Below are 13076 nucleotides of genomic sequence, written 5' to 3'. Positions count from 1 at the left end.
TGCTAAATATTTAGCAAGTTCTCAATATACAAACTGGTATATATCCTGATATATACCAGTGTATATACATATATTTGTTATATAGATCACCTTATAAAACAAATAACTCACATTCATGAATGGAAACGTATTAAATAGGAAATAAACTTGTGCTAAAGTAAAAAAAAATATTGTTCAGAATGAAGCCTGTTCATGTGAATCCATTAGTTGCAGAGATAAACTTAATGTAATGATGCATGTGGAAGAAACATTTTATGTATTAAAAGGTATAGCCAGAAAAGACACTTCACTCACTTCCAGTAGCCAAGGTGACGTCAACACATGAAGAGACATTTTAAAATGACTTGGGAGTCCTGAGAGCTATACAACTGGATTTCAGATGCTGGCTACTTGGTGAAGGAAGGGTAGCCAAGAATTCACAATGAATGCTGCAGGTTGAAACCTTCTCTCTTTGTGTCACTGAGTGTATATTCAGATCAGGAAACATGAGTGCAGCAAGAAAGATCTTGTTATTATCTCATCAACCTGAAACCACCAACCTCTGTACACTTGACTCTGCTTTGTCTGCTGTAAGTTTTAACTGTTACTTTGAGACTGGCCCATTTTTACTATCATTCCTCACAACTGATACAGGATTCTATGGCTCTGTGAATGATATTATTGATGCATTCATCTGTTGGACAAATATTTCTGTGCTCTGACATGAAAAATCACAAACCAAATTTGTGGGCAGTCATCCCAAGTGGGGCAATGACTTTAGAGAAACAGAAGCTAAGACATTACTAGAGTTCTACAGCAGAGGGAGCCAGTATCTGATGCTGCTTTCTGCTCTTTAAAGGTGAGAACAGGCAGTCAGTGTCTGTGACTCTTCTTTGTCCTCCATGGGTGAGTAGGGGAGGGGCTGGGGCCATTGCATGTGGAAGATCATGGACAGAGGCCAGAACAGACAGATACATGCAAAGTGGGATGCAGTAGGGGATAGCTTTTGGCCAAGAGCTGTTTTTATTTTTCAAAGTGATCCTGTAGTAAAGGCAGAATCAGAATACCCCGAGTCACCAACCAACCATGGAAAGGTGATTTGTAGTGGCCAAAAGCTCTTGTACAGAATGTCCAAGCTGCTGAGAGGTCAAAAGGTGTGACCCAATGTGGTGAATAAACAATGCCACAGACAGAGGAACAACTAGGGAATTAAAATCAACAACAAGGAAGATGTAGAGATCCTGGGGGTGTTGGAGCAACAGCAACCTAGCTGAGAGGAAGTACTAAGAGGCAGAAGTAGTGGGAATGTGATAGTGGACAGGAGAAAGGTCAAAGGAAACAGAAGAAGTATCTAGGAAGCAAAGCTATGAATAGAGGTATACCATAGGTGTATACATATGTAAATACATCAATCCATAAAATGACAAGTATTGGTCTATATACATATATAGGCAATACACTAAGGCGGTGGATGGACTTTTAGGCTCTGCTTACACTCCATCACAATAAAATAACACTTTGTTTTAACAAAATAACATTCTGGGATGCTCACCCTCCCAGCCCAATAACTGAATACAAAGTGGGTGCATAAGCAAATGTGGTGAAGAAAGCGCATGGTGTCCAGCTATTAAAAATATATTGTCTTGTGTCTTAAAAGATTGAGGTTAAACAAGAAGCCATCCAACAGAAAAGCAACAAGCCTACATGGAAGAACCATGCCAGCTGGTACCATATTGTGGTATCATTGAGACCGGGTCCGGGTAACAGATGATCCACAAAAAACAAAGAAAGAAAAACATTATTGAGAATGGGGTTGGGGGTCAGAGCAGAGACACAAAGCCCATCTGTAGACAATGGAACATCCTCCAACAGAGGCGTCACAAGGAAGGGATGAGCTAATAAGGGCACAGAAAAGCACCAATGAAACATACAATATTCCTTGGGTTCCTTGAGGCTTCCTCACCCCACACTCTCATGACCCCAGTGCAGCTTATCTCACTTAGGACTAGTCTGTAGCATGTACACAGGCATAGATAAGAGATAAGAGCTCACAACTCAAGGAATCTAGGAATAGGAATGAGAATAACGATAACAGAAGGGTAGGGGAAAAGTGGGGAACAGAGGGGAGGAAGGGGAAATGATTGCAATGATTGACACATATCACACACATCCCTCCAGGGAGAAGAACAACAGAAACCATGGGGGAAGGGAGACGGCGGTAGGTGTGAGATATGAAAATAATAATAATTGATAATCTATCAAGGGGTTATGAGGGAGTGGAAAAAGAGGAGTTGATGCAAGGGGCTCAATATAAAGTAAATGCGTAGAAAAGAAGGATGGAAATGTATGTACAAATATGCCTGTTACAATTGATATATGGGTTGTAAGAGCCCCCAATAAAATGATCTTTTAATTTAAAAAAATGTGTGACCCAAAAGATAGAAAACAAACCAAGAGGGCCTTTTGGAGAGGAGATGCCTCTAGGGGCAGTAATTATTATCCGGAGACTTTATCAAAGATAAATGGGATCACAATTCAAGGGGAAGAGAGGGGCACTTCCAAGGGTGGTTATTTGAGCTGATCTTCATCCCTTTAGTAAGACCCAGACAAAGGGAAACCATTCAAATGTTCACCCAACCTTCAGGTTAGAGCTTTAATTAAACACAAATTAAATTACAACACAAATTAATTAAACACAAATAATGAGTTAAAAACCATTAATTCCTTTCCAAAGAAAAGAAAATATAAATTGACAGTAAATCAGAAAAATCAACAAGAGTAAAGAAAAACACTTTCATTGGGCTGAACTCACAAAGTGTTTCTTGGAAGAAAAGATCAATTACCCATTCAAAACACATTCAGGTTCTCAAACCTCTGGGTGAAACTACTCAAAGTTCTGCAACAAAGACACCGAGCTCAACAGGCCACTTATTTTAAGCAACACTGCAAAGCTGCTAAAGCACAAATTTAGAAGGGCAGAAGATCTTTGGAGGTAACATGGAAAAGACAGTACAAAAAAAAAAGTCAATCCAGTAGAACTAAACATGGAAAAGACAGTACAAAAAAAAGTCAATCCAGTAGAACTGAAAAGCAAGTAAACTGAAAACCAGATGAGACTTTTCCTGTTTCAAGTTGTCTAGCACACATTGAGGTGGGGTTTCCCTTTGTGCTACTGTTATTCATTTTTACAATAAAAATAAAAGCACAAACACAAAGAAATCCACCTCCCGAGGCTCAAACTCCAACAAAGTTTTCAGGTAGTTTATATTAATAATTCACTCAGTCCGTCCAAATCCCAGGTTTGTTGATAAAAATCACTCAATGTTCTTTACAAAATACCACACAAAATTTTAAAATTTATACTTCCAAATAAGTTTTGTCCTGATTTAAATTCATCAACTTTTAGTGGATAATTTTAATGTTCCAGTCAAAGCATACGCTAAGATAATAAGTATAGAACAAACACACAATAATAAAAAACAAAAATACAGCCAGACTAACCGGGTTACACAAAAACACAGTCAAGTCACACAAAAGGCAAACAGACAGGTTACACAAATTACCAGACTGGTTATGCAACAGTCTGAAAAGAAAAGCAGCTAACTTAAACAGGTTGCCAGACCTGTTAATAAGGGTTCTGAAAAGATAAGCAGACACTTAATCAAGTTACCAAATTTCTCAAGCAATGGCCTGGTGAGAAGTGACTGGGAAGAGTTGATACCATCGAGTCCCCTTCCCAGTCAAACCAAGGGACTGGCCTCACTAAGACTTATCTTGGGAGGAATAGGAGACTGAGGCCAAGTTTCAGAATTCCAGTATCCCCATGAAGCCACTCAAATGGGAAGGTTGGAGTCTGGGTCCCTGGTGCAATAAGGGATCGCCTCCCCTGGAGGTTTTGCACTTCCAGGGGCAGCTGTTGGGCAAGGTATCAAGGCACAGTGGCTTCCCAGCCAATGCACCAAACTGTTGTGTTAATCTAAAGCACAATTAATTGCAGTGTCCTGATATCAGGAACATGAGAGCACATTCTAAAATCAATCACTATTGGGGATTTCTGAGAAAGAAAGTGGTCAGGCTATCTAGCAGTTGAGAAAATGGTTTCTCTGGCTTCTGCTTCACATAGTTGTTGATGCCCTGGATGCTGTTTTTGGTAAATTGTCTATTCATGTTTTGTGCCCATTTTTTATTGGATTATTTGGGTTTTTCTTGTGAGGATGTTGTCGTTTTCTATAGATTTTGGAAATCAGCCTTGTCTCTAATGCATTACTATTGATTTCCCCCTTAATCTGTGGTTTCTCTGTTGACTCTTTTGATGAGGTCTTTTGTTGGCTGTAAGTGTTGTATATTTTAAGCTCCAGTTCTTTATTTTGTCTTCCATGGTGTTAACATTTTTCATTATGTTCAGTAGTGTATTTATGCCTTGAAGTAGGGTCCTTACATTGGTCCCTATTTTTTAATTGATGACCTTAATAATTATATTATTTAAATCTAGGTATTTCATCAATCTTGAGGTTTTGTAATTGTGTGGGGCATGAGTCTTGCTTCATTCTTTTGTAGGAGAAAATCCAGTTTTCCCAGCACAGTTTATTGGAAACATTGTCTCTTGCCCACTTGGATTGTTTTTAGTATCAAAAATAGGTGGCTACAGGTTTTATTTCTAGGTTTTCGATTCAAATCCCTTGGTCTTCAGTTTTATCTTTGTATCACTCCCACACTGTTTTGATTATCATGGTAATATAGTAGGTTTTAAGTCTAGGAGTGAAAGGGCTTATATTTTGTTTTTATTTTTTAATACTGTTTTATTTATTCTAGGTCTCTTGGAACTTTGAGACCGAATGTTTATATCTTCTTTCTTTGTTAAGTTAAAATAATTTTATATAACACATATGTAAATTTCTCTAATTTTATTCTTTTCAGACTTCAGGTCATTATCAGCAAATATCCTATTGTAAATGTATATAAATTCAGTCTATTGTTTAGTTTTTGGTGTCTTGAGAACACTAGTCTCCAAGGTCAATATTTTTGTTATTCATTCATATAATCCCTTCTATCCATTTGTAAATGGAAAAGATAGTTGAGGGCTAACTTGAAAAACATTACTTCTGCCTTGAACATAATATCTTGTTGAGAAGTAAGCTTGAAAAAAACAATTGACTGCCTTTCATTTCAATTTTAACTTATTTTAAAGGTAAAATATTACTTTTTAGGGGTAAAATATTACTTCATGATGTGGCTATGATTTCTCAGGATCAAAGTATGTTGGAGAATGTGAGTGTGCATGCAGAAATGGGTCTTTATGTGGACATTGTAGAGGAGATCTTGGGATTGTCTTAATTATAATTATTTTGGATATTCATCTACAAAAGTAAGATGATACAAGTAGAGCAGTTGGCCAAGGTTCCTTAAAACTTAGTTCATTTATATTAAACTAATTAAATGGATCATTAAATCAGTCATTTTTGCCATAAAAGTATTTTTCTGATTATTTTAACAAATTATTGTTCTTTCAGTGGTATAAATCTAGGTTGTATTCAAATAATATAAAGTATGCATGACATTACATATAAATATAATAAAGCCATACAGTTATTATGAAAGATACAAATGGTAATTAGAAAATTACTGCATTTCAATAATATCAGGCAACATTTTTTTAAAACAGGAATATTTTGTGACTTAAGGAGCTCCATTTATGCATGTTCTTTTTGCCTAGTTATCTCATCATAATCATTTGTAATATAATTATGCAACAATTTTGGAAGCCATGTAATCATTATTCTGTAAGTTTCAAACATTTTTATCGGGTGAAATTTTAACTCTTACCAAATATTTCACTTATACAAAGATGAATTTTGTTAATGGTGAATGTTAGTTTTGATCAGATAAAGGTAAAACACAAAAAGCTGCATATCTTATGAGTATGAAGAGAATAAATTATGGGAAATGGGTGCACAAGCCTCCTAGAAATTACATAGGTTGAAAAAGGTATTTGTAATTTGCTCAAATAATGAAATAATTAGCTAATAATTAAAACATTATTTTATAATAGCATTCTGATCTCAAAAGTATTACTGGAAATATGACCATAATCCTGCTCACTCTACTTGATATCTACCTCAAAACACCTATGTATTTCTTCGAATGTTTTCATTCTTAGAAACCTCAATGACATCTGTCTGTAACTCTACATACCTGTTCAGACTTATGACTATGGATAAAACAATTTCTTATGATACTTGTGCGGCACAATTTTTCTTTGCCATCTCTATGACCACTATATGGCCATGTGCAGACCCCTTCACTAAGTTACCATTATGAACAACAGAGTGTGCAACCAGGTCATGAGAAAAATTCTGAGAATCCCTTCAGCTCAGCATCTGAGAAGGCTTTTTCCACCTGTTCCGCCAACATGATTGTTGTCTCCATCTCTTATGGCAGCTGCATTTGTATGTATATCAAGCCTTCTGCAGAGGAGCGGGTAGCAGTAAACAAGGGGATAGCTGTGCTCACCACCTCCGTTGCATCTGTCTTAAATCCTTTCATATACACCCTAAGAAATAAACAAGTTAAACAAGCCTTGAGGGATGTAATTTTAAAAATATGTCTTTATTACCTCATAATAATGTCTTTAGCTATTATAAAATATTTTAAATATAGAATCACTGAAACATATTGATGATTGTGGAATATATTGATTATCCCTTACCTTTATTTTATTTATACTCTCTGTGATACCCACAAATTGGCATTAATATTCAATCTACTTTTTTCATTTAAAATTTTTAATGGTTTAGTCAGTATTCATAATGTTTTTTATGCATTGTTCAAAACAATACTTCAAAATTAATTCTCTGTTAGTGTTAATCCTCAAAAAAATCCCATGATGAACTCATTCTGAAAATAAAATATATCTGTTTTCCAAACATTGTGCTAAAAAGTAGATAATCTTTAACTCTAAGTAATGCTGCATGTTAATTTATGAATAATTAGAAAAAATCTCATAATATACAAGGTTAGAATGTATGAAAACAAGAAATAGAATAATACAGCTAAATAAATACTTTTAATTTACATTTGATGATAATGCCAAAAATCAAAAATAAAATTATCCAAATCTTTAAGTTATTATAAATCAAAAGAAGACATTTTATTTAAGAGTAAATGCTTCTTATTGGAACATGAAGAATTTAAGTTGCTTCTCTTACAGTAACACAGAGAGTAAATATTAGGTATTAAATGTTATATAAGTTTGAGATCCAAATCCTTTCAAATAACAACTGAACAGCATAATCTTATTATGTCAATGTTATGGGACTGTTTCAATTAGAAAAATAATGTGGATAAATAACATCTCAAAATATTGGAAAGCCATAATTCTAGGGTCACCAATAAAGTCTACATTTGATTTTTTGGTATGTATCCTAACATATATAAAAAACATTTTACATCTTGCAATGTACCATATTTTCTCCAACTGGAAATTCTTTATCTCCCCTTTTATCCCTGTGAATTATTTCTTCTCTTCCCAAATGTCATGTTCTGCATAATTTTTAATGGTTTTTCTCTTGCTAGACTACTCACTGTTAAATCATCAGTTTGTGTTCAATGTATGGAAGTTCTTTTGTCTCTATACCATCATAAAACAAAGTATAACAAAATTGGTTAAACAATTAGATGGTTAAACCATAGAATTTTTATTGTTTTGAATTAAATTTATTGAATAGCAATACCATCATTCTTGCCATACTTTGGTTAATTTCCTTCAGAAACTAGATTAATATCATTTAACTCTATCTCATGAATGAAATTTTGATAAGTAGTGAGGTGCTCACTACTTCAGTTGCACCTGTCTTAAATCTTTAAAATTATGATTTATTCAACTCAATATTCTAAAAGCAGCATATTATCACATATTGTAAATAAACACTAACTTTTGAATTATGTTATCTCTGTGGTTTCTTTTTTAAAATTGTTTGTTTTAATTTCCCTCATTATTATTATTTTTTAAAATTGATCTTGGTTGTTATGTCTTATTTTCAATGTAAACAATGAAACATGTTATTTATTTACAAGCCAATGTTTACAATTTCATGAAAGTTTGAGACCACAAAAAACCCACTCCTATTCAGTTAATTCCAATTCATAGCACCCCAGGGCAGGCTTTCATCGCAGGGGGTTGGGTGGGGGGGGTTGTTGTTGCTTTTAACCATTTCCTTGGGAGCTCTTACAGATATCAACACATTCCATAGTTTAATCACATCAAGAAGTACTGTAAAATTACTATCACAATCTGTTTCAAAACCTTTTCTTTTTTCTTGAACTCCTTGATATCAGCTCCCCTTTATTCCACTCCCTCCTCAGCCCTCCCTGCCAGGAACACTTACCTTTATTTATATTTTTGCTGAAACTTACACCATGTAATATATCCATTTATTTACATATCTTTTGTTCGAGCCCCTCAAGGGGGGTTATATAGTCATCGTGCTATTAGCTAAACTTTTTTCTTAGAATTAGACAATTTTCAGAAATAATTTTTCCTTTTCTTTTCTTTCGCATCCTTTTTTTCTGCTCCATTCCTTTTATTTTTAGTATAGTGAATTATTGTAGCTTTCTTTATATATCCTATATTTTCTTTTTTCCTACAGTGCATTGATTTTTATATTATTTCCCTTACCTTCATTTTTGATAGCTAAATTTTTGAAAGTGTATAGTTATAAGATAGAGTATTGTATACAATTATCAGTATATGTTTTAATACATTCCACTATTCATCTTGTCAGGGAATTTGGTCTTCTGAATTATATTACTCAATAGAAATTAGAGTTATAAACATGTTACATGCATTGCATTTTCTTTATGAGGCTTGTGCATTGTGCATCAAAATTAATTCAATTTCCTCTCCCCCTATCTCCAGGTCACAACACAGCACAACATGCACTTCTTTTTAAAGAATGTCTGTCTTGATATCATTCTATTGGAGATGTATTATCATATAAAGCAAGATAATTATATTTAATATATCAGTATATATAAAGATAGAAAAAAGTCAGTATTCTTATTAAAAAAGAAACTGTCTTTGAATCTCAAAATAACTAATCTACTAAGGTGGATCATCAGTCTTAGTTTGGAATTTACACTGAAATGTGTCCACCAGGAAGAGCTCCGATGACACTTGAACTATCAGAAGCATAGTTTCTAACCTCAGAGGAACATGCATACTATCACCTTATAACAAAGTGAGAATTAGTATTATGTTTTACAATGAAATATTTTTAAATGCTTGCAACAGGGAATCTATAAATTCAGTTTTTATTTCATGGTTTGAGAATGATTATCCTACCCATGTGTGTTCAGTAATTATTGAGACACAGAATTCAGAAGGAAATTTTAGCTAGGTTACTTTCTAAATTGAAAAATCCTCAGCTTCTCCTGCCTAACTACCTTAATGAACTCTTCTCTATCTTTACATATTCAAAAGATTACTAAAATCGTTGTCCAATGACAGCTTGACTCCTGCTCTCTTTTTTAACTTGGATATCATTTGTACCACTTAAAATCTTTTATTCTAAAGTTTTAGACATAATCTATAATGTATAATTTCTCATTTTTACCTAAAGTTTCTTGAATAACTGTTTCTGCAGATAATTCACCAGAAGCCTGAGTAAGAATATGATAAAGCAAACTGAATACTTATACACATGCGGTGTGACTTCTTGTGTTCATGCTACCATGGACACAACTAAATGCCTACATGTATATATATGTATATGTATATATATATATATACTACATGCTAAGATTATAGATGCCTTGTTCATCTAAAATTGAAAGGAAATTAGTCATTACTCAAGATCAATGTAAACAGAAGTTAACACAATCTTGCCAAGTCCGTTCATAGCGTTTGTTCTATAAGGTGTAGTGCAGTTTGCACTACTCAAAGGTTTCCAACTCTGTGTATCTTATCAAATTATAGAAAGCATTGAAAAGAATTGGAATTCCCGAACATTGAAATAACATACAGAGCTTGTATACAGACAATGGAAGTGTTCTCTTTGAACCAAAGTCACCACAGATAACATTGAAAAGTATTATGTTCTAAATCGTTGTTTTTGTTAGTTGACTGCAAATCAATTCCAACTCATAGCAGTCACATTTGGGCAAGATAAAACTATTCTATGTAGAATTTTCAAAATTGGGACCTTTTCCAAGTAGACTCATAGGTTTAGACCTTCCTAGAGAGATGCCTCGGGGTAGATTCAAACTTCAAATGTGTAATCTATTAGTTGAGCATGGAATACTTTGAGCTCCTCAGAATCCCCCAAAGATGGCAACACAACCTTTAACAGCTCACTGTGGAATTGCACTCTAACTCAAAATTGTACTTCATTTCAGATTTCCCAACAGAGCCCATAATGACACACTTAATTAACTCTATTATTTTGTTTATATTTTAAAAGTTCATGATAAGATGATCAGTGAGTGTCTTCTCTACAAGATCCCCTGGGGTAACGTATGATGGTGCACATCCCCTTTGCTCTCATAGAGGAATGAGAAAGCTATGGTGATGACAGGACAATCTGGAGACAGAATCAGAAACTCCAGTGAAAATGAATCACTGTTTTCATTCTAGATGAACAGCTTTTATATTCAAACTATTCATAAGGAATCCAGAAAATCATTTTTGAAATATTTCACCTCTGTACTGTTTCACTGAAGTATGGGAGAAATCCACCAATGCTTAAATTTCTTCTTAAATGTTCCTTCATGCTCTTATTAGCAAAGCCTCTGTTAGCCAGGAGCAGGCAAATTATATATATATATATATGAAATACATAAATACTTTTATAACAATTATTCATATTAAATTTTAAGTTAACAACACCTAAGAAAATTTTTGAAATTCATTAGCCAATAAAACCCATCAAGAGTTAATTGAATGTAAGTATTGTCAGTCTAATTTACAAAGGAATTATTAAAGACATTGTTATAACATGTATGTGACCATAAATTAAAGGAGTGAATCCAAATTAGAAACAAAGGAAATATTTACGTAAATTATGATCAGAATTTTGAACTATATATTTAAAATAGTGTATGTATTTGCTAATTAGAATAAGATCATGACTAAAAACATTCCTTTGTATTTATTTAATTTTTGAATACATTAAGATTACTGAGTGTAAATTAATATTTTATAGTGATGTTTCATAAATTTGTACTGAAAAAAAGTAATTTGAAGTTCCAATAAATCAATCATTATAAACATATTAACAAAAATCATTTTAAAAGATTATTTAAAGAATTTATATTTGTTTCAAATACATAATAAACACATCATCTTGAAAGAGAATGAGCAAACAATGATCTTGATCATAGACATATATCTCCTAACTTCAAATCTATTTCCATTTGGAACCACTCAGTAACTTGGACAAAACGTTAAATCTGATAAGTTTACTGATGTTTTTAATGGTAAGTAAAACAAAAACACATTTATTTTCCAAATAAAAGATCTGCAAAAGGGTTTAGAAAAGGAGAGTCAGAGAAAATGGAATAAGCAGATTCTATCCTGGGTTACAATTGAGATGTGATATGATTAAAGATAGGTATAAAAGTCATATGAATTTCCATTAAGTTACCTAGTTCTTCACAGAAGTTTTTCATCCATATTCAATGATGCTGTTTTGAGAGAATTTTCTTTTTCTCCCCTCCAGCTCTGATGAAATTCAAAAGGAATTTAACCATGAGAAACCATACCATGGTGACTACATTCATTCTTGGAGGACTAACTGATGATCCAAACTGGCAAATTGTAATTTTCCTCTTCCTACTTCTAACATATTTATTAAGTGTTACTGGAAATATAACCATAATCCTGCTCACACTACTGGATTCCCACCTCAAAACACCCATGTATTTCTTTCTTCGAATGTTTTCATTCTTAGAAACCTCAATGACCTCTGTGTGCATCCCTAGATACCTGTTCAGCATTACGACTAAGGATAAAACGATTTCTTACAATGCTTGTATGGCACAATTGTTCTTCGCCATTTTCTTAGGTGCATCAGAATTTTTCCTATTGGCTGCCATGTCCTATGACCGCTACGTGGCCATCTGCAAACCCCTTCACTACGTGACCATTATGAACAACAGAGTGTGCACCCAGCTGGTGGTGACTTCCTGCCTGGCTGGGTTATTAACAATCTCTCCTGGACTCATCATGGGACTGGATTTGGAATTCTGTGATGCCAATATTATTGATCATTTTGGATGTGACTATGCTCCTGTTCTGAAATTGTCCTGTACAGACACACGGACCATAGAGCTGTTAGGCTTTATTTTAGCCATTGTCACCCTCCTGATTACTCTGGGAATGGTGGTGCTCTCCTACGCATACATCATGAGAACAATTCTGAGAATCCCTTCAGCTCAGCAGAGGAAGAAGGCTTTTTCTAACTGCTCCTCCCACATGATTGTTGTTTCCATCTCTTATGGCAGCTGCATTTTTATGTACATTAAACCTTCTGCAGAGGAGCGGGTAGCTTTAAACAAGGGGATAGCTGTGCTCAACACTTCTATTGCACCTGTCCTAAATCCTTTCATATACACCCTCAGAAATAAGCAAGTAAAACAAGCCCTGAAGGACATAATTAAAAAATTGACTTTTATTACATTAAACAAATGATTGTGACATATCAATGAATACTACAAAACTAAAGTTTATTGAAAAAATGTCCCTATTCTGGCTACCCTTTCAGCATATTTACTACATTTTGCTTTGGAACATTCATTAAAGTCACCCACAAATTCTTTTTTTTCTATCGGCCATTGTTTTTAATTCACTCCTGACTTTGTATTCCTTTTAAATATGTAAGTTGTATTAACGATCCCTTTACTTTTTCAGTATTTTTTTCTTATTTTCTTCATCCGCATAATATTCTACTATGAATATATTTTAAAAATCTATTATATTCATATTTTAGCATTGAAATGCTGAAATGTAGATCATTTATACACTTTATAAGTATTCACTATCTTGGTTTTATAAATAAAATATTTCATTTTTGTTCCACATATGAAAATATTTTATTATAGTT

The 13076-nt window shown here is 33.7% G+C and overlaps 1 protein-coding gene across 1 annotated transcript; it reads left to right on the top strand.

Moving 5' to 3' along the window:
- Positions 1-11698: 11698 nt before the first annotated feature.
- On the top strand, positions 11699-12664 carry LOC142450951 (olfactory receptor 6C76-like). The gene has a single exon (XM_075552886.1). It carries the CDS (start codon positions 11699-11701, stop codon positions 12662-12664), a length of 966 nt encoding a protein of 321 aa, XP_075409001.1.
- Positions 12665-13076: the final 412 nt, after the last annotated feature.

The sequence above is a fragment of the Tenrec ecaudatus genome, chromosome 6, assembly GCF_050624435.1.
Source record: "Tenrec ecaudatus isolate mTenEca1 chromosome 6, mTenEca1.hap1, whole genome shotgun sequence".
NCBI classification, from domain to species: Eukaryota; Metazoa; Chordata; class Mammalia; order Afrosoricida; family Tenrecidae; genus Tenrec; species Tenrec ecaudatus.
This window is presented reverse-complemented; position numbering and strand designations above follow the sequence as displayed.